General features: G+C 48.3%; 1 protein-coding gene across 2 annotated transcripts in view; it reads left to right on the top strand.

Moving 5' to 3' along the window:
* The window catches only part of IFT43 (intraflagellar transport 43), an 80,767-nt gene that overhangs the window by 47,630 nt on the left and 5,546 nt on the right, over window positions 1-27,591 (top strand). For both annotated transcript variants that reach the window (XM_047738200.1, XM_047738202.1), the window contains exons 4-5: window positions 10,004-10,036; window positions 10,689-10,735. In XM_047738200.1, the coding sequence (XP_047594156.1) occupies window positions 10,004-10,036; window positions 10,689-10,735 (80 nt within the window). The remainder of the gene's footprint in view (window positions 1-10,003; window positions 10,037-10,688; window positions 10,736-27,591) is intronic.

Raw genomic sequence — 27,591 nt, 5'->3', positions numbered from 1 at the left:
TAACTTTGGGATCTCCAAACCAGCACATCCCAGTAGTTGAAATTTTGGGGCCAGAAAAGCCAGTTCCAGGGAAGGGTCTACTGGGGGGACGTGATGAGACTAGAGAATGGTATAAATGAGGAATGATGGGGCAGGGTTAGTGTCATTCACAGAGCTGGGGAGAGACCTGGGAAGTCATGGAGTGCGGGGCCCCTTCAGTTTAGAGAGGGAGAAATGAGTGAGGCCTGGGGTGCTTCAGGGACTCAGGTATAAAATCTGAGAGTTAGAAAATGTCACCTTGGCCTGCTCCCCAAGGTCATACAGCTAATTAGTGTAATAGAATGTGCCTCTCGTTCTACGGCCCATGCCCATCCACAAACCTCACATGCACGCGTTTATCAAGTTCACGGAAAGGCCATGCGCTATGCTGTTTGTGCAATAGCAAGCCTGTTAGCAAGAAATTATCTTCCCAGCAGTCCTCTGGGACCCTTCCAGAAATGCAGTGTTGATGCATGAAACAATCTTACTGAATAGACAAACTTTCAGAGGACAAAGTTATGTATCCTGGGCCGGCCAGCCTGCTGTGGGGGACTTGCTGGTTTGTAACTTGGGCAGCCAAATGCCAGGAGGAGGTGACTAGGGATTCCCCTGACAGAAATGATCTTCTTGTCCTCCCTCCTCTGATGGATTCAGTCTCTCAGAAATAAAGTGCCTGTGTGTACGTCATTCCTTACCTCACACTTCTTCCCTTTTCTTTTTAGTTCTTTACTGAGAAGTAACCAAGAGCAATTTTAGTACAGAAACAGCCACTCGGGCATCTGTCGGTCTGAATATACACCCAGAGGACAGCCCCCTCACGGAATCTAGGTTTTCTCTGGTCTCTGAGGCTGCCAGGGGTTTTACTTTTTGACCCGTGTTTCTCTCACCACAGCTGGTCACAGGTGGCTGTACCGGGCCCCCTGGCTTCACTGTGGTCCTCGTAGGAGAGGCCGGGTTTAGAAGTACCAGGGCGTCCTTGGCCTTGTGCAGGCTCGTCTATAGCAGGGAGTCACCGGGGTGGGTCCAGAGCCTTCGAGGAGGCCTCCAACAGCTAGCCGGAACAGCATCACCTGAAATGGCATGTGTCACCTTCTCTTTGAGCGCCCCATCACCTGGTTGGGTGTGAATATATTCAAGGGCCTTTGGGGGACCACAGGATGTAGAGGAGAGGCAGAGAAAACTGTGGGTAAGGGATTGGAAGGAAATCTTTATAGGTCTCTCCATTACAGAACAGAAACTTCTCTTCAGTGATTAAAAATGGACTGAAATCCGGGTCTCCGGAAACACTGATAAACGTTTGTCCCTGACTCAGGGACCCATGATTTCCTCTTGTTTCACACTCCGTCCTCATGGCCGCACTTCCCAGAGTTAGGTGCTCAGCCTCACAGTTCCTGTCTTTTCCACCGGCCTGATAGTGTAAGTTCTGTGATTCTAAAAAATGCTCGTTTTTCACAGTTTACCTTCTATATGGCTGGTAATGCTAGCTTTCCATTGAGGAGCTAAAGTTTTCCTTTAAATAAATGTATTGAAGTAAAAGTAAAACATGGAGGAGGTGCAGAAATTGCGCAGCTGTAGCAAAATTCTTGAAGGTAGCATTGAAAATGACAGCCGGTCGGGGAAACACTGCCCTGGAGTGCGGCTTACCCCTGTGTTTCCTCCCCAGACTCTCCCCCAGCAGGAGGGCTGACAGAGCCTCTGCCACTCACCCCTTCCTGCTCCTTTGATGCCCAATGAGTGGCACAGTGTTCGCTGCCACCTCTCTTTCAGTTGTGGACTTAACTTGAAGGAAGAAAAGGGAACCCTGTGAAAATTCGTTTCTAGTCCCATGGTTCTCTCCTGATCCCTGACCAATGTCAGTGTGTATATTTATAGCGCCGATACCAACGCGTGACAGCACCTCGTCTGCATTTCAGCCACACCAGGTCCCCTGTTGCCTTCCAAACACCCCTGGCCCTTTCTGCCTCCTACCTCTACTCAGGTTGTTTCTTCCAGCAGGAAGAGCCTTGCTAGAGCCTTTTCTGCCTCTCCAAGCCTGCTTATCTTCCAGGCTTCTAGAAAGTCTGCCCCAAGGGTTGCAGCCAGCATGGCTAGTTCCCTCTTTTGTGCTACCATGACATGTTGCTTCCATCTCCATTGCTTGTCCTGGGAAGCTGGGACCAGCAATAGATGAGGAGTGGGAACCTTGGTCTCTAGCTCCAACTCTGTGTCTGCTAGCCTTAGGGCTCTGGTTAGGTTGCTTCCTGGCCTCTCTTTTCTCAGGTAGAAGATGCACAGGGAAGGTAGCAGTAGTAGTCTTTCAGGCACTGCCATATGTGTCTTCTGGAAGTACTACTGCTATTTCTAGAATGTTCTTTTCTCCAGTCTGTAAAATCCTGGGTGAAAGATTCCCAAATCTCAACACCTCTTAGTGATGCCAAATAATCAGTTACCCAATAAAGTGTCTGAATAAAATAATGTTCATTTGAGACACCAAAGATCTAGAGTTCTCAACTCTTCCACTTTTTTTTGATAGCAGACATATACATACATTTCATGTGTGCCCCTAATTGTTTTTAGCTATTAAAACTTTCAACCTTTTTATCATCCTGATATAAATAAATGCGCCTTTAGAATTTGGATCAGAACAGAGTTGGTATTTTGAATCTGACCAGCAGGGGGCAAACTTCACCCAGGAATTGCCTTACAAAATCACTATACCTTCGACCCACCCAGGCTTAGTAGTCTACCAAGCCTTCGGTTTTCATCTTTCTGCTGGGCACCTTGTTGATGATACCAGCAGAAGCTAAATACGATCTAATATGACCTAAAACCCCCAAATGCCAACACTTGAGTGCTGAGGAGTTCCTACTCGTCTTTAAAAGGAGGAAGAAAACACGTACTGAACTCTGAACCCATGCATGGAAGAACTAAGAGCCAAGACGAGGGGAGAACAGTGGGATCTGCAACTTGCCAAGCGAAATTCCATGGCAGATATCTGACTTTTAGTCGGTATGATAGGTATGAGGACATCTTAGAGCAGATGACCCAGTCCATGGCCTGCTACTGTCTAGACCTGGTAGCTGAGATTACAGTGGCAACGTCTCCTTCGCTCAGATTTGGATTTTCACGTGAAGGCTCTTTTTGTGGGTCACACAATGTATAAAATAGAGCCTTGGTGTTTGATGTGCTAGTGAGCTGTTACACGATCTGGGACACATTACCTCCTTTTTCTCATCCCTTGGTAAAATTTACCTCAAGTGAGGTTCGGAGGCACTTGGGAGATTTTTACTGGACATTTAAAAATTATGCTGGCAGGAAAACCTCAAAAGAAAGTGGTATTTTGACTTCTTTTCCTCCAGAGGAGTGATATATTTTGGCAACGTCAGGTAGCTTTGGCTCCTGTTTGACTGGTAGCTCATTCTTGCTCTTTCCCTTGCCGAGTGCTTCTGACTTTGGCCCCCTGGCTGCGGAGTTTCCTCCTTTTGTCATAGGAGCCCTGTGAGCCACATATCGTGGCTCCAGCTTTTTTCTCCCAGGTAACAAGTTGCACTTCAACCATGTGTCCAGACCCTTCATATCCGGATCAGAGGCCGTGGCCTGTGGGGGCTGGGCGAGCAGAGGGCCTTCCCCTGGGACAGTCAGGCCGCTAGATGCCTGGCCCTTTGGTCTATTTTAAGCCTGTTCTGTCTTGCAGCAAGAAGGTGAGTCTAGGGTCCAATATGTGCTGTGGATATTAAGAGATTTCAAGGACACTTCCCCCCATTTATCCCAGTTATGTCCCCTGCTAAAATAGGTTAACGGTGTCTAATTAACCACCGAACATTGTCATGCTGCATAAAGATAGCATCCGGGCTGTTCTCTGAGCCGTGGTACTTTATCTCCATTTAGATCTCTGCAGTATTCCATTAAACTTGAGAGAAACATTTTAACTGAGATGATGTCTACATTAGAGCTGCCTTTCACCCTTCAGCTCGTAACCCGTGGAAGCGGCAGCTGAGGCCTTGTGTCTGATCCAGCGGGGAGGACACAGGAGACAGACTTCTTGGGTGGAAGGGTCTGCACGTCACCGCATTTCTTCCCCCACGGAGCGCCAGAATGACCCCGAGAATCCAGGATTCAGTCGTGTTCCCGCGAGGCTGCGATCACAGGACGTACCTGTGCCACCACGCTGGTCCCCGGCTGACCAACTCACGCCCATCGAATGGCAGTGTGGTCTCTGAAAGCCAAGAGAAGAGAGTTGTGTTTGAGCAGAAGAACTTAGAAAAGGAGGGTGTGGAGGAAGAGGTGACTTCGCTACATGCCATCTCTTTTGCCACATGCGAACGGCTGTGTTGTAAATAAAACATATAATAAATGCCACAGAACAATTAAACGAACATTAATGATTTTTCAGGCCTGACAAAGTACAGTACTACTGTAGTGGAAAGGGCGTCCTCGTCATGGAAAATAGTAATTGGATTTGAAGCAGAGGCTATGGAATGAGCATCTCCCATCATGTAGAGCTACCTGCGTGCTTTTGGGATGTAGGGATTGAGAGCTGGGCGTTGATGGCAGACGGCCTGGAGTTTGTATTCAGTCCCTATGGCTTTCTTGCTGGGTGACCTTAGGCAACCTTCTCTATTTCTCTGAGCCTGTCTCCTCGTTTGTAAAATGGAGCAAATCAGAAAAGATAACGTGATAATGAAGTAAAATAATGTACAATGGTATATATCAATAAAATATATATAGCATTATATATGGGGCACCTGGGTGGCTCAGTTGCTTAAGCCTCTGCCTTCAGCTCAGGTCATGATCCCAGGGTCTTGGGATTGAGCCCTGCATCAGGCTCCCTGCTCAGTGGGGAGCCTGCCTCTCCCTCTGCTGCTCTGCCTGCTTGTGCTCTCTCACTCTCTCTGTCAAATAAATAAATAAAATCTTAAAAAATATATACATATATAGTATGTAAAAGTAATGTATGTAAAGAAAATAATATAATAACAGCTCTAGGTACCCACCAACCTCAATAATTGTTAACTGTGGATGGCCTCAGTCATCAGCCTTCCTGCGACAGGCTTGTGGGGCAGGACCTGGGAATGGGCCTCCCCCTGAGGAGCGAAGGTGGCTATGGGAAGCCAAGGGGAGGAAACCTAGCATGGGTCGGAGAGAAGCAGGGTGAAAACCAGGAGTGACCGGTTGAGGGTTGGGCTGAACAAGGCTTTCCATGAAGGTAGGGATAGCGAGACAACGCCCGTGCCAAGTCACCCACCCATGTGTCACTGGCTCCCAAGCAGGAAGCCCGCGTGTCCTTACCCCTGTTACCTTAGCCCCACAAGGTGGGAGGTGAAGGGGAACACTCCGGTCACTGTCCAGAGCTAAGGCTTCATTCTGCAAAATGGCCAAAGCAATCAGCAAGTGATGGAGTAGCTCTTAAAAAGAAACCTGGCATTTAATTAACTTTTCCAAGTGCTGGTTCAGCAACCTCTATGTTTTACATTTTGAATATTGAACAAGCATCTCTAATCGGATCTACACTGCTCCTGGGCCTGCCAGCCTGAAGAGCACCTGCTTTGGTTAGGAACAGCGTGGAATCTTGTCTGGATTTCAGAGAAGCCGACTCAGGATTACTCAGGAATGGAGGCTGCAGTCTGTGAAGTCTTTTCTTCCCTCCCCTCAACCTTTAGGTCAAGTGAGAGTTCATTAACACTTTGGTTAGAAGGAAGGGGGCATCTCGGAAGGTTTCCATTTTGTTGCCTAGTACCCGTAGTTCAGCTTACTATCTGCGGTGAGGTGTAGGCCATTGATTCTCATGTGTGACTGGGTCCCATTTCTAGAGACTACTGCCTCAGAGGGCCTGGGGTGAGGCGTAGCCCAGAGACACTGAAAAACAAAAACAAAAACAAAAAACCCTCAGTGATTCTCTTGCACACCACTGGTTAAGAACTATTGGTTTAAAGGATTCTCTGTAGCTTTCAGTTCTCTGTACGTTCTATTGCCTTCTATAAGTGTGGCAAGTCAGGAATGGGCCTTCTGCCCAGTAAATCCAAACAGATGTCTGGGTGCCCTGGGGACATCTGAAAGTCGTGGGTAACTCCTTTTGAAAAGGCTTGGGGCAGTGTGTTTGGAACCCCGGGTGGAAGTCGGGAGATGGGGCTTCTGGCTGCAGCCTCGGTACTCACCAGCTGGGTGATTTGGATGAAGCACACATGGCCGTGGCCCATGGCCCTTTCTGTCACATAGTGTCTCTGAAACCGGCGTTGCCTCTTTTCCACAGTGGGGCTGAGCACGTGGCAGTTGGCAGACAGGAAGGGGAAGAAACCTGAAGAATGATCCAGCTGCCTAAGATGGTGTCCCCCATGTTACGGTTGTCAGGTTCCCAGCACCCCCCCACAAGGAGCCACTTCTGAGGATGAAGGCACGTGGCCAGAGGGTGTAGTAAGAGACCAGAAGCCCAGGGCAGAGCTGACCGCAGCCCTGTAGACAGCCTACCCTGGGCCTGGACCAGGTCACACGGTTTCCTCAGAAATGTGAGGAAACGATGAGCCAGAACCCACAGTTTTCTACTTCACTTACCCAGTCTGTGGGAGGCAGGACTTCAGTCCAGATCTTTCTTTAGTTACCCATCCTCTTGAGCTCTGATAGACCACTGTATTTTGTTTTTAACCTGTCACCAACAATTTAAAAATATACTCTACGTCTGTATTTAAAACTGGGGGAAAGAGTTTGTGTAGTACTTACCCTTACTATTTGCAGGACATTCTCTTTCCTATTCTACTTTATGCTTCTAAAAAACAAAAAGAGTGGCACCTGGGTGGCTCAGTCAGGGTTAAGCATCCGACTCGTGATTTTGGCTCAGGTCGTAGTCTCAGGGTCATGGGATTGAGCCCCATGTTGGGCTCCCCACTCAGTGAGGTGCCTGCTTGAGCTTCTCTCTCAACTTCTCTTCTCTCTCTTCTCTCTGCCCCTCCTCTCTGCCTCTCTGCCCCTCCCCCTCACTCTCTCTGTCAAGATAAATAATTAAAGGAAAAGATAAGAAAGGCTGGAGGCGATCCACTAAATTGATTCCATGACTCACCATGGGGCATGACCTATAGTTTGAAAATCGCTATGCTCGATTCTATGTCCTTGGGAGACCTGAGGTACTTTTGGGGACCAGGCAGGTCCAGTATGTCTGTGAAGCAGGATTTTATTTCAGAATAACACCTTCAGTTACGTTACTGAGGTGGCCACACAGACATTCACATTCCTCTAAAGACACACACTCTGCCAGTTCTCCTGAACATGCTTCCCACTCAGCCTTCCTTTCGCTTCTCTTGCTTTTGGTCGCCATAAAGCTACACGAAATAATTCACTTGCTTCTTAACTTCCACTGTAAGAGAGCCAGCAGTGCAGAGTGAAGGATAAGGGCTTCTACGCGCCCCCCAGTGTCGGGCAGGGCTGGGAGCTCAGGCTCATCACAGCCACACTCCACTTCCCCAGAATTTTCCATGTGGGAATGCAGGTCCAGTTTGCAGGCTTTGTGTTTGAAGAATCCAGAAGTCTGGATTTTTGTAGAGCATCTCCCAATTTGGGCAACAGATTCGTATTAAAACCAAAACAAAAATGAACGACAGTGTGGTCACAACAAATGGGCAGGCTTGCTAGATAAGGCCAGAAAACGCTCAGCTTTGTCAAAGGCAGGGCCTTCCGTGGCCAGTTCTCCAGGACCTTGCCCGAGTTCCCACTGGACTGTCTGTCCATCTCCCAAGCAGAAGGCTTGCCCAGAATCTGCTGTTTCTGGCAGAGAGAGTGCGAGAAAATGGGGAAGAACGGGAGAGCAGGCTGCCTGAGAGCATCCCCGCCTTCTGACCTTAAGGGCTCCATTTTGATCTTGCTCCTTGTCATGGGGTGAGATGAAATTTGGGAGGGTCTTTGGGCTCCTCCTGGTGCAAGAGAGAGTAGAACGTGAGCTCCGCAGCAATTATGCTGAATGTGAAACTCATCCCGGCTCTGGATGTTGAGTGGATAAATGGTAGTTAATCAACCTTCCCCTGAAGATTCGCATTACCATTGTTTCCTTTAGACGGAATCGCCACTACTTTGGCCACGTCCCGTTGCTTAGGAAGGAACGATGTGCTAACAACTACTAAGGGTGATCAGAGATGCTATGTCTCTTACGTACAAAATGCAGGTGCCTTAATCACCTTGTTCTTCTTGGACCCTGTATTCATCTGAGCCCTCCTGCCATTGGTGACATGTTACCAAGGCATTTGGATGGTGGGTTGGTAGAGTTCAACTTCACTGGGACAATTAGAGGCAGTGGTCATGGGGAGCAGATGTGAACTGGAAGCAGAGCCTCTGTCCTCCCACACAGATAGAGGTGGCTTTGGTGACTGTTAGGATTTTCTTGACTTAGAGCAGTATTGGAAATGAGTATCATCCAGCAGTACCCCGGTGGTGATGCCTTGGGCACCCCGTTGCAGGTTACCTGTGATGCCCCCTCCTGCCTTCTCTGTCCCACTTGTCCTCCTCCCCCGACTTTCTTTGCCTCTTTACTATCCTATGATGAGTCAGAACTGCAGCCTGGGAGACCCCCTCAGAGTTGTTTCATCCTGTTCGTCCAGCTTTAGCTACCCATTCTCTTCTCCCTCCCAATGGAGGCCAAAATTCTCCCCCATCTCCTTCCTTAACAGTGCAGTTGGCGTGGTCTAAATTTCATGGACACTAGTTCCTTTAAACTTGGCCTTAATTTCAGATTATACTCAGAGAGGGGGAGGCGTTGTTTGCATTTTGCAGGAATTGCTGGTTGGTTCCAGTGTCGCTTTCAGGAGAGGCTAGTGGGCCCTGCACTGTTAAATGCCTTCTCATGCACCCCGACTCCTGACACTGCCACCACCCTCTGCCCATGCTCATCATGGTGATTGACTTCTGATTTGAAAGAAGTCGTTAAAAAAACCAACCAACCAACCAACCAACCAACCAAATCTACTGGGGAAATTTTCAGACATACAGAAAAGTAATCAACATGTACCCAACACCTAACTTTAATAATTGTCAACATTTGGCCAGTCTCATTTAGAAGACTTTAGATCCGTGTTTCTCAGAGGGTCAGTAACGACCACCTTACATTAGGATTACCTAGGGATTTGTTTAAAATGCATTTTCCCAGGGGCACCTGGGTGGCCCAGTTGTTAAATGTCTGCCTTCGGCTGAGGTCATGATCCTGGGGTGCTGGGATCGAGCCCCGCATAGGACTCCCTGCTTGGTGAGAATCCTGCTTCTCCCTCTCCCACTGCCCCTCTTGTGTTCCCTCTCTCGCTCTTTTTCTGTCAAATAAATAAATAAAATCTTAAAAAAAAAAAAAGTGTATTCCCGGACTCCTTTTCCCCTAGACCAGTTGATCCAGAAAGCTCTCTCCGCCAGGTCCAGTGATCTGTATGTCTACCAAGCTTCTCAGATAGTTCTTAGGCACATTGAAGATTAAGAACCACAGCCTTAGATAAATGTCTGTATATCTTTAGGCTTCCTGTTCTCATGGAACATCTGAAGGGCACTATCTGCTCAGCATCACTCACGGGGTCTTCTGGTGCTTCAAGTGGAGGCTCTGGAAAGGCCCAGAGATTATGGCTTAAACTGCCTGGTCAGTTCATCTCTTTTTACTACTGCGAAGCTGCCCATGCTGACAACTAAAGCTCCAAGGGAAGACCCAAGGCCTCAGTCCTAAGAAAGTGCTCTATAAACTGGCCCATTGATTGTTGAAAGGAGGGCACCGTATCATCAATATCCATTCAAGTTCTGAACTTCCCAATCTACACTTAAACTCGACGATTTAAGTTGGAGTTACAGTGAAATAAGGCTGTTAAGTAGGCATTACGAGGTCTGTAATTCTCTCATGCTGGTTATGGGCCTTGGTCTAGAAAAAGAAGTCCAGGTCAGTAAAGCACTTGGAGTATGCTAATTTGCCCTTGCTTTTGAAACCCCCCTCTCCAGTGTACCCCGCCAATGCATGAGACTAGTAGGTTCTCATGAACCTCTTTTTTCTTTTTTTCAGGTCAGGAAGGAGGGCTTCTGAAGAAATAGAAGAGTATGTTTCCAGCATTCTTTTGCATCCTTTGGTAAACTTTGCTAGCAGTGCAGTCTTGGTGGTCATTATCTATGCAGCCTTTGTTGGACTCAGCATTAGAAAATAGAACGAATCTGGCTTTCATCTGGGCGTTTAGTGATGCACACTGGATCCAGGGTTTAGTTAATGCTGTTTCCTTAGCTGAAGGTCTAGACCCTGGCATTAATGTCCATGTCCTTCTCCCACCCTGGGGTTTTTAGAACCGTATGTCCAGGTATCAGAGTGCTGACCCATGGATTCTTCTCTGTTGTTTCAGATGGGCAGAAACAATACCAGCTTTCTGAACCTAGCCTTCTCCTAAGACTTGTAACAGAAAGGAAAGGAGAAGGTTTCTAGGTGAAGATAGAATGTAAAGGCAAGACCACTGAATTTCACGCCTGCCCCCCCCAGGAGTGAGAGGAGTGTTCATATCATATTCTATGGAATAGTGCACTGCACGGCTTGTGCAACCGTATTGGCAGACCCAGTTGCCTAATTAGGTTTCACCAAGTTGATAGAGGAAAGTGGGTCCAGAGACCTCATCTAGGAAAAACGACAGACACAGTAATAATTTGGATGGTTTCTTTCTGCATGTGAAATTCATTTTCTTTCCTTTCCTTCTTTTTGGGGGCAGTCACCGCCTCAGACAGCAGAGCTTGGTTGGATCAGATGACGGAGGAGGTAAGTTGTGTTGGGAGGAAATCAAAAAGGCTTTCGGAGAGGCTCCACAGCCCCCAGAGCCTTTCCTGGGCCTCAGCTAAGGCCCTGTTGGCTGCACCCTTCCTGGGAAGCAGTGGCCCCATCCCTTCTCGTCTCTGTGCCTTGCTGAGCACTGCTTCTGCCTGGAGGACCTCACCCCCATGGCTTTCCACCAGCCTTGTGTGTCCTCTGAAATGGAAGTGTCTCCTCTGAAATGTCTTCCCTTCCCACCCCCCTCCCTCTCTTACTCCGTTATTTCTTCCCTGTGCTTCCAAGGCTTCCTGGGCCAACCTCCAAGATGACAACAGCAGCACTAGCTAATACCTATTAGGTGTTTATTATCTACTAGGCACTTGATGTACTGTCCTACCAGCTTTTAAATGTTAAAGCACTTAATCATCACAACAGCCTGTGAACTGGGTTCTACAGTTGAGGAAACTAAAGCACAGAGAGATGAAGTCAGTTTTTTCCAGTTCACCCTGAACTCTTTGCTGCATTGCGGGTAGTTTCTACCGCTGTGTAAATGTTTCTTCTACAAAGTCTAATCTGCTGTTAAAACCTCTCAGCAGATTTGTTCTTACAGAAACTCTATTTTTCAGCTCTAGAAGCTCCGTTCAGTTCCGTGTCTTCCATTCAGTTCCTTATTTTGATCACGTTTTGCTTCGTTCTTGATGGCAGCCTTTATAGTCACTGTTATAAAGTCCTGTTCTGCTAATTCTACCGTCTCTCTCTTTCCTCTGTTTCTACCAACTGATTTTTTCTTCTGGTTACAAGTTCTATTTTTTTCTGCTGCTTCACATGTTTAGTAGTTTTTGATTGGATGCTGGTCATTGTGAGTGTTAGTTCCTATGTTGAGTGTCTGCATCTTGTCTTTCTTTAAAGACCCATATATCTGTTTTAATAGGCAGTTAATGTATCTGTTGATCAACTTGTGATCATTTTGAGAATTGTTTTTAAGTTTTATTAGGGCAAATCGAGAGTTAACCCTAAACACTAAGATACTCAGGTGTCCCTGCCTGGTGGTTCAGCCAGGACTCTCTGCTCTGCCTGAGGGGAGCTGAGCCTCTTCCGGTCCTTTATAAGCTACGGGGATGGTTCACCTCACACCTTCTTGGTAGTAATTCTTTGCCCAGGCGTGTGGAGTTTGACCCTATACACACACAGCTTAGAATGCAGTCCATCTAGGGGCGCCTGGGTGACTCAGTCAGTTAAGCACCCAACTATTGATTTCCGTTCAAGTCACCATCTCAGGGTCAGGAGATCAAGCCCTGCGTTGGGCTCTGCACTGGGCATGGAGCCTGCTTGAAATTATCTCTCCCTCTGCACCTCACCTGCATATACATTAAAAAAAAAAAGTAATCGATCTAGATTTCTGTACCCTTCCGCCACATGGTGCCTCTCTCATCCTCTGCTTCTCAAATTCCAGCCACCTTAGCCTGTCTACATCCTGACCTCTGCTTCCTCAACCCAGTGAGATCGCCATGCTTCCCTAGGGTTTCCCCCTCCTAGTCCAGGAAGTATACAGCTAAGCAGAAAGCCAGGGCTGATGATAAGGCTCACTGCATTTCCCTTCACTCAGGGATCCCTGTCCTGCGCTACCTGTTGTCCACTGCCTGCACACAGCTGTTCCTTCCATTATTTCCAGTTTCCTAATTGTTCCCGGCAGGAGTCCAGTCCCGGTTACTGCCTCGTGGGTGGAGGTGGCACCCCCAAAGCTTTTGGTAACTAACCTTACCATGGGACCACAAAGCGAAGGGCAGCATTCAATCTAGAAAGCTTAGATTATGACCCGAAAGTTAGCTGCCCCACAGGCCTGGGGGCGTGTGCAACATCCGAACTACGCTGGCGTGCTGGTGAACCACAGACGCCCAGCCACCAGCAATCAGAATCCGGGGCCCAGAGATCTGTACTAATCTCAGTACACTCCCTGGATGAACATTCTGCCCACCTGAGCTTGCCAAGCCTTTAGTGGCTCTAAAGTCAGGATTGAGGATGGGAAAGGACAGGAATCATGAAAAGGTACTTCTGCCTTGTGCCAAAGGGGTTTTCGGGTTGAAAGGTAGTCACTGGAAGTCAGGAATTGCGCGTCTACTCAGAGATTTAGTAAGAACTCATGAGCCTGACTTCATCACTCTTCAGCATTTGTTCTTGGGTTGCCTAGACTCTCTTACTGACAAGCTCATTCCTTTTTACTGGCTCTTCCTCCTTAGCTCAACTCACTAAACTCCTTGTAGCCATCAAACCCACCCACCCACTAAGAATTCCCAGCAACCCTGTGAAATCAAGTGTCCCGCACCCCTGTTGCCCAGGTCTCTTTCCCTGCACGTGTCCCCGGGAGGCCCCGGGCCGGTGCTGACCTGCGGTGGCTCAGTGATTACTGGTGCTGGCTACACTTTCGATCCGCCCATCCTCACACACTGTTGCTTCAGCCACTGTCGCGGGGGACGATGGGCTAACCATCCAGAAGGATGTGACAAAGGGCTCAAGGAGTCAGGGGCCCTGCTGGACATTGACAGAGCTGCTGGTGCGGGGCAATGATGCCGCTGCCCACTCCGAGGTACTCATTACATTCAGGGTCTCCAGAAGGTTCGCTCAGCTGGTATCTTCTTCAGGCCTTTCCCTACCCTACCTTAAACCTCTTTCTTACTCCCTTCAGCAGACTGAAATCCTCCTTTTTCCACTATTTTCAACATGTGAAAATGCTACATTTCAAGGAGTAACTGTTTTGTTTTATTTTTTTAAAGATTTTATTTATTTATTTGACAGACAGAGATCACAAGTAGGCAGAGGAGATAGGCAGAGAGAGGAGGAAGCAGGCTCCCCGCCGAGCAGAGAGCCTGATGTGGGGCTCCATCCCAGGACCCTGGGATCATGACCCGAGCTGAAGGCAGAAGCTTTAACCCACTGAGCCACCCAGGCGCCTCTCAAGGAGTAACTGTTAAATGTTCCACCAAAACCTTCCAAGTGCCGGAGTGTACACACATTCTAGATGTGTGTCAGCATAAGCTAGTGCCAGCTGCTGTGGTGGCAACTCCTCTGGCCATCTTGTGTGAGCCCCTCACTTGCCGTGTTACAGCATCGAAGCTTTGAGATTATTACACAAAAGAGCAGGATTCAGGGGAACTCTGGTCTTTTTACCCACAAGAGACCACTCTCCCTCCTACCACACGCCCACCAACATCACTGCTGTTACCACTCATCACCAGACTCGCTTAGTTCTCAAACCTATGGAAAAGTTTTTAAAAATCAACTTTATTGAGGCCTAACTTACATACGATAAACCGAATCCATTTAAAGCATAGCATTTGAGTTTTGACAGATGTATATGCCCGGGAAACCGCCGCCACAGTCAACATATAGGACATTTCCATCACCCCCCCACCGGCCCAGATTTCTCATGCCCCTCTCCAGTCCGTCCTTCCCCTGTCCCTGTCTCCCAGCAGCTACTGTTTGTTGTCACTATGCAGTGGTTTCATTTTCTAGAACTTTCATGTAAGTTGAAATCTATGTACATATGCTTTTGTGTCTGGCTTTTTTTCACTCATTGTAATGATTGTGAGTTTATCCAGGTTGTTGTCTATGCCATTAGCCTGTTCCATTTATTTATGAGTAATATTCTGGTGTATGGACATCCACATTTTGGTGATGTATTCACCTGGTGTTCATTCATTTATTTGGATCATTCATTATCCCCATTTTAACAAGAAAAATAACCTTGCCGAAGTTCACACAGTAAGTGACAACACTTGGAAGGCATCTCTGCTCACCACCTCACCACCGATGCCACCCAGTGCAGCACTGGGATTTGAACACAGATCTTGCCCCCGGAGTCCTTGCTCTTGGCCTTGGGGCTATAGTAAATGGTATTACCCTCAGCCATGCTGGCATCTCCTTCCACAGGTGTCTCATGTTAATGTCAGCTCTCCCGTTTGTAGCATAGAGTGCCTAGCATGATTGATGGGATGCTTAAAACAGTTCCATTAAGGAAGGAGAGAAGAAAGATACCTATTTTCAGAGAACACCACCTAGTATTTTTTTTCCCTTCATAAACTTGAAGTGTGAAATTAGTGATTTGGCCTTTATTTTGGCTCTGGAGGTTTGACGCATAAAACCCTTCATCAGAGTGCACTTGATTTTACCTTCTAGGAGGGATGCCTCTTCCCCGGCATAAATCTGTTTTCCATGCAGTTATGCCCGAGTCCTTTAATGGAAAAATCAGTTCATATGTTACACTTCACACTCGACTTCGTCCATTTCACTATATGTGACTGTTTAGAATCCATTATGCGGTAGGAATCATATGTTACATATAACTAGTTTCTAGAATTATCTTTGCTCAGAGAATTACTTGGTTGGCTAGCGAAGGCTTCTCCTTTGAACTTGGAATAACCAGTGGGTGGGGATGCTCCGTGAATGATTGCCTAGAATCATCCATGGAGTCTTCGTTCAGCAATGATATTAAGCAGATCTTTGGGCACCTCTGAGGGAACCTACTGGTGCATAATAAAATCACACCCAGGTTCTTCGAGGTTGTCAGTGCGAGGAGCGCTGTCTGCTGGGAACGGGCTGCTAGTTTCCCTAGATTTGGTAGGGCTGTCTTGGCAAGCAATCCCAAAAGAGAATGTATCTTGGGGAATAGAAATGAGAAGCCAAGGACTAGGGCCTCCTTCAGACAGGTGGTCTCTTCTACCACCTGTCTTCGAGGTTAATTTTACTGCGGAAAGCTAGTGGGTGTTGGACAGTGCCCCCTGTGGCCACGACTGCTCCAGATGCTGGAGATGGTGGCAAGTAAGACAGCCCTGGCCCTCCCAGAGACTCTGAAGTAGTGAGAAATAACCCCCTCTTCTCCCTCCCCGTCTTCTGTAGGGAACTTTCAGGAACCCTGTCTCTCAGATCTGTTTCTCAGCATCCAGCCTCCTAGTCCTCACTCATGGTACAAACTCTCCTTTGGTGGGGAGGATGCCCAGGGAGAGAAGAGAAGCACTTCCTCCCCGCCATACATGCCTCAGGTTTCCAAGGAGAGAGAACAGAAAAGTAGAAGAAGGAAAAGGCTTTTAGGATAAGGTGTGTGACATTTAGAGGTGGTTTCAGAGTCTTTTGGTTAACTAGAAGGTACTCCGTGGGACCCTTTGCAAGGCCATGGCGGTCCACAAGCTCACACAACTCAAGGGGCCGGGCAGATACCACACACACAGGAAACAGCAGAAGTATGAGGCAGTAAAGAACAGTGGGGCCTGTGGTAAACCTAGAGAGGAGATGGCGCCGCCTGAAAGTTTTCATGTTTGTATTTCAAAAAATGACCGAATTTTTAAAAATTTGCTCATAAGCAGCACAAAATGCACCTGCCAGTTGGATGAGGCCAGTGGGAAGTGATCTGCAAGTGCTCCATGAGGCTTTGTAGGGCTGTGCTCTGCAGGAACGCAACGTTGCTGGGGAGACAGAACACGGAGACGGAAAGAATGGAGTTAAGGGGCAAAGACACAGTATACCAGATGGCAGAGGCGGCCGGAGGTGGTTGCTGTGTTTGTGATTCACGTTAGTAAGGGCCACAATTCAGGCAACAAAACGATCCCTGTGGGCTGAGGGCACTTCAGGAGGAAGGAAGAACGAGCTGTGGGTCCTAAAGGCCAGGCAGTCTTTGAACAGGTAAAGAAGAAAGCGAAGGGCCTTGCGGGTGAGGCCTGGCAGGAGGAGAGACTCCACGCAGAGAATGAACAGGGAATTTCGGTAACCACAAGAGAAGCTGGTTCTGCAGAGGAAAGCCCTGGTTCTGGTCCATTCTCAGCTACAGGAAGTAGACGTCCCACATAAACTGCCTTTCGTGAAGTCGAGAGATGGCCAGTCATCTGATTTGCTGATTCTCGGTGGAATCGCCCACAGCTCGAGTTGACATGATGCTTCAGGAAGTTGGGAGTCATGATCAGAACAGCTGAGAAGGATGGACAGCCAGATCCCCCAGAAGACTGCAGGGTTCCAAAACTGTTGGACAACCACACTCATCTTTCCTTCTTAGATGACCATCCTTTGGTAGCACAGTTACCCATCCCTGTTCCTGGAATCAAGTTTCTGGTGTGCACTAAGGCCTTCAGACTTCTTTTGTCATGGAAGGTTGTACGGTGTTAGAAGAAAGAGCATCAAATCTGGGATGGGATTGAATGCAGCCTCTACAAGTGACTTTGGGCAAGTCATTTCCCTTCATTCGTTCATTTCACGACCATTTATTGAACACATACTATGTGATGCTTAGGGCTGGGTGTTGGGGATATGATGTAGAAGAAACCATTCTTAGTCTTTGCCCTCATACTGCTTCCAGCCTAGTGGGGGAACTGGGGACTAAACAAATGGTCACACAACTAAAGAAGGAAGGACAAGGAGTGATTGAGCCCACTGAAGGCGGGGCATGGGCGCTCTGAGAGAGAATGGCGTGGAGACCCGACTTGGATCGGGTGATGAGGGAAGGCCGCTCTGCAGCGGTGGTTTTTATACCTCAGCCTGAAGGGGGAGTGAAGCTACCCTGAGAGGGGGATGTGAGTTGGGGCATCAGTGGGGGGCCCCGGAAGAGGAGACAGCACATGAAAAATCTTGTCAGCTCTCCAACTCCAGGAATGTTTCTAGTCCTGTGTGGCCTCTTCCAGCTCTAAAGTCCAGCTCTCAGAAAGTGAACTCTGGATAGAACGTGAAGCTTTGAGATGAGCTTTGAGAAGCACACAAATGGGAGAAGAGCACTTCCCTGTCTTTAAGAAAGATGACTAGTATTGAGGTTGAAACAACTTTTGGAAACACAGTTAGATACGGACTTGCCTTTCGAATAGTTCGTCTGAGAGTGAAATTCAAGTTAGGAAAGAACTTGTAAGCCCCAAAGATGTCTTTCAAAAGTAGAAAGTCTCTGAAAACAGGAGCTTTAAAAAAAAAAAAAAAGGATTGGATCTTTCTTGCATTTAACCATTGCATTTTGGCGTGCCACAGGACCATGGGTGCAATGCTCACCATCTCTTCCCGGCCGCTCTCTGCCCCTCTTGGGCATCCCATCCCCACCAGAGAGGGCTGTGTTCTTTGCTACTCAGGCCCAGTTTTGACAGAATCGAATACCTCAAAACCTTAGAAATAATAAATCCTTATGGCCAGCCAAAAAGTGTTTAATTCCTAAAGGACAAGCTAAGTTGAGCCACTTCTAGCCAGGGGCAATTGAGGACTTAATTCTGTAAGTGTAGCAATCTGGATGATCTGAGAGCTCTGAGTTTAAGGGTAATAGCTCAATTTTCTATCCATGTCAACAGGGAAAATAGGTAAAAGTGGCTGAAAACAGCCAAGCAATGAGGCTGGATGAGATGTGAGATGCTGGACTGTCAGTGGAATTAGAAAAATGCCATCTGTAAGAGGGCTGTCGCTCCCTCGCCTCTGTCTTCCCCTCTACCTGGGCATCACCAGCTCTGGGCTTTCTAACTCTCTTCTTTTTTTTTTTTTTTAATTTATTTATTTGACAGAGAGATCACAAGTAGGCAGAGAGGCAGGCAGAGAGAGAGAGAAGGAAGCAGGCTCCCTGCTGAGCAGAGAGCCTGATGTGGGACTCGATCCCAGGACCCTGAGACCATGACCTGAGCTGAAGGCAGAGGTTTAACCCACTGAGCCACCCAGGTGCCCTCTAACTCTCTTCTTGGGCTCTTTTTCACTCCGTATTTAATCTTCCCACCATGCCCTCCCTCCCTTATCCTGCAAACTGTGAAGTCACTCTGAGCCTAAACAGCTTTAATGGGGACAAAGAGAAAGTGGAAAGAATTCTTTAAGTACAGATAAATTGGAACCCTGACATCTCAGTTCCCTTCTCTGGCTTCATAAGAATGTTCCATTAAATCAGCATTCAGCATATGGAATTTCTTAGATCGTCCCCAAACCTGGTTTTCCTTTGCCTCCCTAATCTTTTTAAACTATTCTAACCAGCGCTAATTTTTTGATGAAATAATGTTCCTTAAAATCAGTTTGTTTTGGGGCACTGGGTGGCTCAGTCAATTAAGTGTCTGATCACAGCTCAGGTCTTGATCTCAGGGTCATGAGTTCAGGCCCTGCATTGGGTTCCACACTAGGGATGGAGCCTACTTTAAAAAAAAAAAAATTTTTTTTTCTAGGTTCAGAGTCACTAGGAGTGGATGCTGAGGTCTTTCTAAACCCATGCCTTCCCACCCTTCCCCAACACATAAACACGAGCGGGAGCTGTTACATATCTAGCCCAGAAGAGGGGTGGGATGGGGTGGGACTTGCTGGTGCAGGGGTTAGCTGTCCCATCTCTTGTATCTGTGCTTTGTTCTGCTTACAAGATACTGGGTGACAGATTGGAGAAAGAAGTCGTTCTTGTAGGAAACGGTATTGACAATTAATGTTTGTGTTTAGTGTGAGCCAGGCCCCTGCACCGCGTCACGTGCAGTAACCCTCTCAGCAGTTCTTGGAGGAGATACTGTGATGATCACCCCTGTCACAGGAGGAAATCGAAGCCTTGTGAAGGGAAGTCACGCACAGAAGTCACATGGCTAAGAGGCAGGGATGTCCTGGTGAATGTCCAACAACCGGCTCTCCAGGGGAAGCGAGTATCATTGGTCATGTTTGCTAGTGGTCTCGGACTCCCACCAGGACATCACTGATCCCGGAAGAGATCTTCCCGACTCATCACAGAGCCGGGAAGAGATGGCCGGGAGCTCACCAGTGTATCCGATTTCTGCCACACAGGCACAATGGAGGTAAAGAATTGCAGGAGCATGGGTAGAGTAAAGTATAAAATTCAGGAAGTGCTCAGTTTCAACAATTTATTGCCTGTGTTTTGAATACAATGTCTCTAGCTCAAAGAGTACATAACTTAGTCATTTATGATGCTTATGTTTAACGACCTGCATGCCATATTCCTATACATCGGGCTGGTCGCTCTTATAAGGCAGCACAGCTGCAATTTAGATGTCCCTGTGACTCCCGAGCACTCTGCTGTCACAGCCCTCCTCCTTGTAAAAGTATCGGCAGGGGTTTTCAACCCTGCTTATTGAGGAAGCTGGACTCCCCTCATTTTTCTAGCTTCCCCCACCCCGTGGCAGATCCCCTCCCACCCCCGTTCTCAGACCAGCCCTGTCCTGGGCTCTGCCGGCCCTCTCACTGTCAGGTCTCACCTGCCGGCATCCCCCAGATGACAGGCAAAAGCCGAAGAGACCAGGCCCGTGACGGGGGGCCGAATCCTCAGGTTTGACCGTTCCCCTCTCTCTCGTTATGCTTCGCTTTCTAGCAAAGCCATGATGGTGTCTGGTGCCTCTGCCAAGTCTTCCGGAGAGGAGAGCCTACCTCAGGGCACGAGGAAGGAGGGTCACTGGGCTGACGCAGGGAGCACTCACTGTGAGGCTGGGCAGTTTGGGAAGTTGGTGAGAACCAAGGCCCCACAGGCGTCCAGCTGGGCCTGAAGGGCCATGCTGGTAGCTCTTCCACGGCCTGCCCCTCTGAGGTGCAGCCCAGGAGAAGGATTGACACCACAGGCATGCCTAGGACATGGAAGAGCCCCCGCAGGGGGTGGGGGAGGGTGGGGAAGGGGGTTGAACTGGGTCGCTGTGTGAGCTGGAGTCGTCATGGAGCCACAGGTGGAATCTGTGCATATTAATTACACTGGAGGAAAAGAATTTTTATTACAGTGACTAAACAGAGATTTGGCGTGCTCAAGCCGTAGGCCATAACTATGGCTGGAATATTTGGGAAGACACTGCTGTGAGCAAATGTGACAGAAGAGGTGGTTTTTAAATTTTCTTTTAATACATCATGAGATACATTCTAATGGACACTCCAGAATAAGATTATCGTAGAGTAGAGCTTATTTGATGATAAGGAGACTTGGGACCAGAGTTGACAAGTGATTGCCTAAGTTCAGCAAATTGAGGACAAATCTGGGACCCAGGTGTCCTGATTTATAAGAGAAAAAGGAGCATTAATAGATATAGACTCTCGAGGCCACAGGGCTGACTTCTCTATTCTCCAGTATGGGTGTGGCCAATGCTGGTCCCCAGAGTTAGGGAGACACCAAGGAAGGGACCTGGAACTTGCCAGAAGTTTCTTTAATGCAGCCACAGTTGTTATTTACTCGGTTTTTTGCAGGAGGTGATTCAAGGTCCCATGACCCTACCCTAGGCAAAGTATAAGCCATGAAAGAGTAGATACGTAAGAGTCGATGGGAAGGAGAGATACTTAGAATTACTTAACTCAGCAAATATGGGAGAGACTGGCTTGGCTGCATTCTTCTGGCCTTCCCAAAAGGCAGAATGTCAGGGGGGCTTTTGAGAGCTGAATTGGGCTTTGAGCAGATTTTAGTTCTGCTTTGTCAGCTCAGTCATGTTCTACCTTACTCCCCCGCCCTGCCCCAGTCCAGCTGCAAGGCATAGCCCAACATCTCGACCAGATCTTTTGCTCTGTTGGCAGAGCCGGGACTCAGTGCTCTAACCCGCTAGTGGTGCCTTGAAATCTCTGGTCATGCCAGACTTGCCAAACGTATCATCACGAACCTTTCTGGGTTCCATTTGCTTTGTTCGTGTGCACAGCTTACTTGTGTGTCCCCATCTGAAGAGGCAGAATGGGGAATGCAAACGAAAGCCAGGTACCCTGGGTGCATACCTGTTTTAAATGAGGCAGGTTATAGTCCCCTTCCTCCAGGAACACACACACACACACACACACACACACAGAGACTGCTCCGTCAGCATTCTGTCATGCTATCATCAGCTTGGAGGGATGTGATTAACAATAAATCATCCAACATTAAGCACTGACAAAAGTAAAAGAGAACTAAATCTCCCTGAAATCATTCTAGAGATCAGGGTATTTATTCTATAACTCCCTGGGTTCCATCCTGGGTGAATACAGAAGACAGGCCCAGGATAGGGCAGAGCTAATCCCATTTAGTTTCACAAGACCATTGGAGGAGTGTTCCAGCATTCGGGGAGAGGCGCAGGTACATCCCACAGGTGCTAAGGGAGTGGACAAGTGAGGAATCGGGAGCCCTGCATGCAGTAGACAGGCCCGCCTTGGTGAGAACCACTTCCCCCAGGGAGCTGGTAGATGACTTGGGGTTCTATCTGCCTAGAAAGAAATAGGGGCTCCGTTTTCTAGGATGCCTCTTTGAAAAGAGGGAGACTGTATGCATAGGCACTCTGTTCTCTGCGTGTAAGAAGACAATGTCGTGGAGTTGTTCCAGATAGTGTCTATAAGCAAACACACAGCCCGTTGTGCCCTGGGATAGCAGGAGACTCTTCTCCCAAGTGGGTGGCCAGGTTTGAAGTCCGACAGCCATGTGTGTCACTGAGGTGAGATAGAAAGGGACAGCCTGTGCTTGGAGGTTGGACTCGGTGCCCCTCTTAGCCGTCACTTGGAGAAGTCTTTTCCTTCTGACACATCACACAGGGAAATTCCTTTCTAAAGAAGGGTTAGGTCTAGTGGAAATCGAGGGGCGAGGTAACGGGGACTGTCTTACCCTAGCAAGAGAAGAACTTGATGTAGCCACATGGTAGATCTTCCTCTCCAGCATTAGGGTCTCCCAGTTTTCCAAAAGTTCACAGATGTGGAGTCCGTGCGTGCATGTGTGTGTGTGCGTGTGTTCTCGTCTATATATACACACAGGAGGACACAGACTGGGAATGTGATTCCTGAGTCCATAAGTGTGGTTGACGGACTAGGTTTACCTAAAAGACCCTTTAAGAGAAAGCTCTTGAAAGATGATTACAGAATTGAGACACCATCATTTAAAAGAGCCTGAGGCAAACGCCTTTGAAAATTGCAGCAGCGGAGGGACAGAGAAAGAACCACACAGCCCTTGATTGTTGAGCTGTTCCCTCAGGACCTGGTCTCCCCCTCCCCCTCTGTTTCTCATCTGATAAGAGCGAGAGCAGCACTAAGACTCCTCATCTATCTTATGAAAATCCGATTCGGAATGGCTGTGATCAAAACCAGCTGGCTGTCACCAGCAGTGGCCTCGCGCGGAAGGAACCGCTCAGAAGCGTTCCGTATGTGGGAGTGTCACGGGTGGCACCGATCAAAGTAGCATTTTTTTAATAAATATATATATGGAAAAATACAAAACCTAAGGATTTAGAATAAAAGCGGTGTAGTTTGTCTTGTTTTTTTCAGTGTAACACGAAGAGGATGAAATAGAATCAGATATGCCTGGTTTCTTACATCCGCGCTTCCACGGGCGGCTCGGAGAAGGCGCTCCGTGTCACGTTAATGCTGTCTCGCTCATCTTGGGCCTTATTGAAGAGAGTGGAAAGCTCCTCAGTCTCCATTCCTTCCAGCCACTTTTTGCTCATCACTTTCAAAGTCCTTTACCCCTCCTTGTCCTTAACACATCTGTGCAGATCAAAGCTGGAACCCCCAGCAAGCTCTGAGAGCTGTTCGAGTGGTAGAGAGCATTCCTGTTCCTTGTTCATTTCCTTCAACCGCCAGCGACCCGTGGTGTGACGTACCCTAGAGGCCACCTCGCAGGTGGCAGTGGGGTCCTCCCAGTGTCGTGCTCCTGGGCCAAATGGGATCTTTCTTTATAGAGAACCCTTGTTGGGCCATGCTGGTTTCTTGCGAGCGCCACCTTTGAATTGATCCAAAGGCTCAATCCTGGTTGAGGACCTTTTGCGTTACTGATAATGATTCTTCCAAGCACTCAATGCCCTTGGGTGAGGAGATGTGGGAAATCTCATTCTGGGGTGTTGCGTTCCTAGCTCCTTCAGATACATCCTAACATCCCTTTGGGGGTCATATGAGGAGGTCAGGCTGTCACACACCATAATCTACCATGAGCTGGATTGCCACTCTTAGCAAAGCCCCTTCTCTGCCCGTGGTCCAGCCAGCACCACAGTATACGGAGGCCCAGCTGATCCCAGAAACTAAGTCAGTCCAAACCTTCCTCGTCAAACCGTCTTCAGCCATGAGAGTCACTATGGCTTGGAGGGCCGTGAGGAACAATCAGCTATTCCGATCTTAAGGTCTGTGATCTCCTTCCCTGGCAACATTTAGAGAGATGCAGTTGGGCAGGAGCACGGAGGCATTTCAACCTGCAGGACACAGATGAACATCCCTCCACCCCAGCGCCCCCCCCACCACCAAGCTGGCACCCCAGGACGGGGCACCTTTTCTTTCGGTCTGTCACACGCTTCATTGGGGACCTGCTCGTGTACTGCTCCAGAGTAGACACTGGCTCGGCCATGCCTGTTCCTCAGCGTTTGCGGTGTGGGTCTCTAGCCAGGATCCCAGTTTCCAGGCCGTGTCCACTGCCTCTCTCCTCCCCTGCCGGTAGCGGGTCCGGGCGGGACCCGGTTTCGATCAGGTAGTCACAGGGGAAAAGTCTTCACACAGCGGACCTGCCAGGGACCTGCAGACTTGTTTGTGCCCCTCGAACCCTGACTTGGGGAGTGCGGGGGACAGATGGTTGCAGGGCCCAGGCGCGCTCTGAGTTCCTCTGAGACCGGCTCTTTCTCTTGTTCCTTCGGGTGTTTGAAGCCTGTTGCCTACTGCTTTCCCCTTTTCTTCTCTCTTTTCAAAAATTCTCCATTTTTTCACTTAGAAAAAAAAATTATTTATACGATTGAGATCCGCTAATTAAAGCCATTTTCTGGTATTTGGTTACTGGAGCGTTTGATGTCTCTCTGACAAGACCATGAAATGCACGGTGTGTCCACAGGGACAGAATTTGCTGAACACGGCTCTTTGTAAATGAGGGGACACAGTGTCGCAGCAGCTCATGAATATGGAACGCCCATGATGCCACCTCAGTGGACTTGGGAACACAGATGAATCCTGTCATGTGCTAAATGAGACCAATTTCTTTCACTTAACTTCATCTTCAATCAGACCTTCTTCCATTTGCCTGTTTAAAATTCCCCATACGTGATGCAGAAGGTAACGGCATTCAGTAAAACAAAGTTTTGCAGCTGCAGAGAAAAATCATAATGATCTCTGGTCTAAAGTTGCCATCTCCCAAAAACATGGACATTGTTTCGCTTTTGGGCTCTGTTGAGGTCTTTTAACTTTGGGCACAGAATTAGGGGTTGTGTGGACCACTCTTCCTGCGGCGTCCTTAAGCAGTATGTCTAGATTCCTTCCATGTGGATTGGTTTTTGAACTTGGCTATGGATGGTGGATGTGGGCCGTTAAGAGCCCATGGATGCTTTGTAAGTGGGAAAGGGCACTGCGTGGGAAAGCAGCTCTGGGAAGAGAGTGCCTGTAGCCAAGCAGGGACTGTGCCCTGGGGAGCTTAGTTAGAGGATGAAGTAAGAGGGACAGAGGTCATCAGAAGGAACACAGACACACCTGCCAGGTAAGTCAAACACTTGTATCCTTACTAAGGTGTCAAGGCGAGAAAGTGCTAGAGTATAGAAGAGACTTTCTGTAGCTCTCCGGAAACCCTTGTGGTTACAACCAGGAAATCCCATTCAGAAATCCCCAACCAAGAAAGTCAGCAAAGAGTAGACCCTCAAGGGACACAGAGAGGCAAGGCTCCCTGGGGGACCCAAGGTCCAGATTAGGGAGCCTCTTTTGTTCTCTCCTTCTTGCAGAATTCAGAGTTATGCTCCAGGTAAAGAGCCTGAGTTACACTCAGGGTGTACTCAGGTGTACCCTGCATGCTGAGTCCGGTCTTAAAAAATCACTTTCTCTTCCGGTTGTACCAAAACAGGCCAACAACATGTGGGTTTGAATGCGGGCTCTCTCCGAATCACCACGGAGATCTGGAGGCTGCTTTATTGGAAGAGGCAGGCTGGCTTCTTACTGTCAGGCCGCAGGGGCTGAAAAGGAGCCCTCTGGGACTTTACTGGATAGTTAGCTTTTTAGTGTGCGTGTATGATGATATTATCCAGAACGAATATATTTCAGGGCAAATGGCAGCTTCTCACATCTTTGAAACCAGTTGTAATCGATCCTACAGGTGTTCCCACGTGTTTCCGTTATTTATATCAGCACCCCTTCATTCTGTGGTTTCGTCTGGTGGTCAGTTTGTTGGGGCAGATCTGTTGGCAGACTAGCACTCTGGCATCATAATGAATTTCCCATTTGGCAGTCTCTCTCTTCGAAGTAAGTTCTTACTGTTGTATATTAATAAACCTTTCCTGGGGGCTTCCAGAAAGTGGAGTGATACAGGAGGGGGCACTCCAGAAATCCCAAGAAGAAAGAAACACTGGGAGGTTGGTGAGGAGCAGTGTGACCCAGCCTCAGGATGGAAGCCCAGTGGTCCATATGGACCGAATTTGAATGACTCCTCCCCTGTAACTTTGTGCTCGCTCATCCGTTGTTTCTTGCGTGTGCCCAGGCCCTTCCCAGCTAGGCCTTGCAGCTGTCAAGGGAGGCAGAACCTTTGCTGTGATGTTATCAAGTCCAGGCATGATCCAAGGATTGTGCTTGGTTGTTTATTAAATGAATCCTACTCAGGCAACTTTTAAGGCTCGGTAGCACTTACACCATAATTGGAACGATCCAGAGAAGATCGGCGTGGCCCTTCCCTGCGTGGAACTTTCAGATTTGAGGGGCGTCTGTCCATTCCGTTCTGTTTAGCTCTTCTTTGGTTTGATGGTCCTTGGGAAGACAGTGACTGGGATGTGCTTGTCGCCCTCAGCTAGTTCACCATATAGGGGACAGACGTAGGGCAAATTTCACTTACTCTACCTGTTACAAGGTGGTGAGGTTAATCCTGTGGCCCTAAATAAGGTATAATGGAAAGCCAAAGTAGAAAGCTCTGAATTCTGCCTGTTGGATTCCAAGGTGATTCTACAAAGGAAGGGATATACATTTTCCTGATTCTGCTTTTATGATTACTATTTCTTTATGTGTATTCTTCCCTTTGCAGTGTAGCCATGCGTCATCAATGTTGGTTTTCCCCTGAAGCGCCCCAGAAGGGGTCTTGCGTAGAGCAAGCACCCAGTCCATGTTTCCTGGCTGGTTGGTGCGGGGCCTTCCTCACCTGGCATCGAGCGCGCTCTCTCCTGCCTCACCCCATGCCTCTTTCCCCGGGGCCCCTGTGCCGACCCCACTGGCCTTTCTCCAGTTTCTGCAGTGTTGCAAGTTACTTCTTACCTCATAGTGCCTTTGCAAATGCCATCCCTGCCTGGTTTAATCCTATCTATCCTTTGGCTTTGAGCTATATCGTCCCTAATTCAGAGACCTTTCCCAACTCCCCAACCCCTCTTCCAAAGTTCTAAGTGAGGTCTTCTCTGAACCGGATTAAATGCATTAGGAGGCACCAGTTCAACAGAATACTAGGTGGTCATTTAAAAGAATGAGATCTATCAGGGTACTGATGAGGAAAGAGAAAGCAAGTTGCAGAAGATTACGTGTGTAAAGCGATCCCCTTTGCAGACATCCTTTAAAGGACATCCGTGCTGCGGTAGGCATTGCGTTCTTTTCGGTAAATATATAGGAGAAATTGTTAATAGCACCTCTAGGGAGACAGACTGGGGCTCATAGAAGACGAGGAAAATTTTGACTTTAAACTTTTCTGTAGCATCTAAATTATTATCACACATGATATTTTACCTTTTGAACATAAGACAATTAGTTGTTTCAGCCCCGTTTTTTCCCGGTGCTCCGTGAGGACGGGGACTGTTTCCTTTGCTGTTGTCACTGGCCCCGCGAGCTTCGCACCTGCAGGTAGCGACGCTCCGTCAGCGCTCCTTGAAGGAAGGGCTGGGTGAATGAATGGACAAGCGAGCAAATGCAGTTTCCCACCGTGTGGCTAACCGGCTGACAAACAGGGCAGAAAGGCAGGTTGAGCCAGCAGGAGAGACGGCTAACAGAAGAGGCAGGGAGAAGTGCAGAGAGCAAAGAAAACCCGTGATATTGAAGGGGTCAGA

The sequence above is a fragment of the Lutra lutra genome, chromosome 7 (genome assembly GCF_902655055.1).
Source record: "Lutra lutra chromosome 7, mLutLut1.2, whole genome shotgun sequence".
Taxonomy (NCBI): Eukaryota; Metazoa; Chordata; class Mammalia; order Carnivora; family Mustelidae; genus Lutra; species Lutra lutra.
This window is presented reverse-complemented; position numbering and strand designations above follow the sequence as displayed.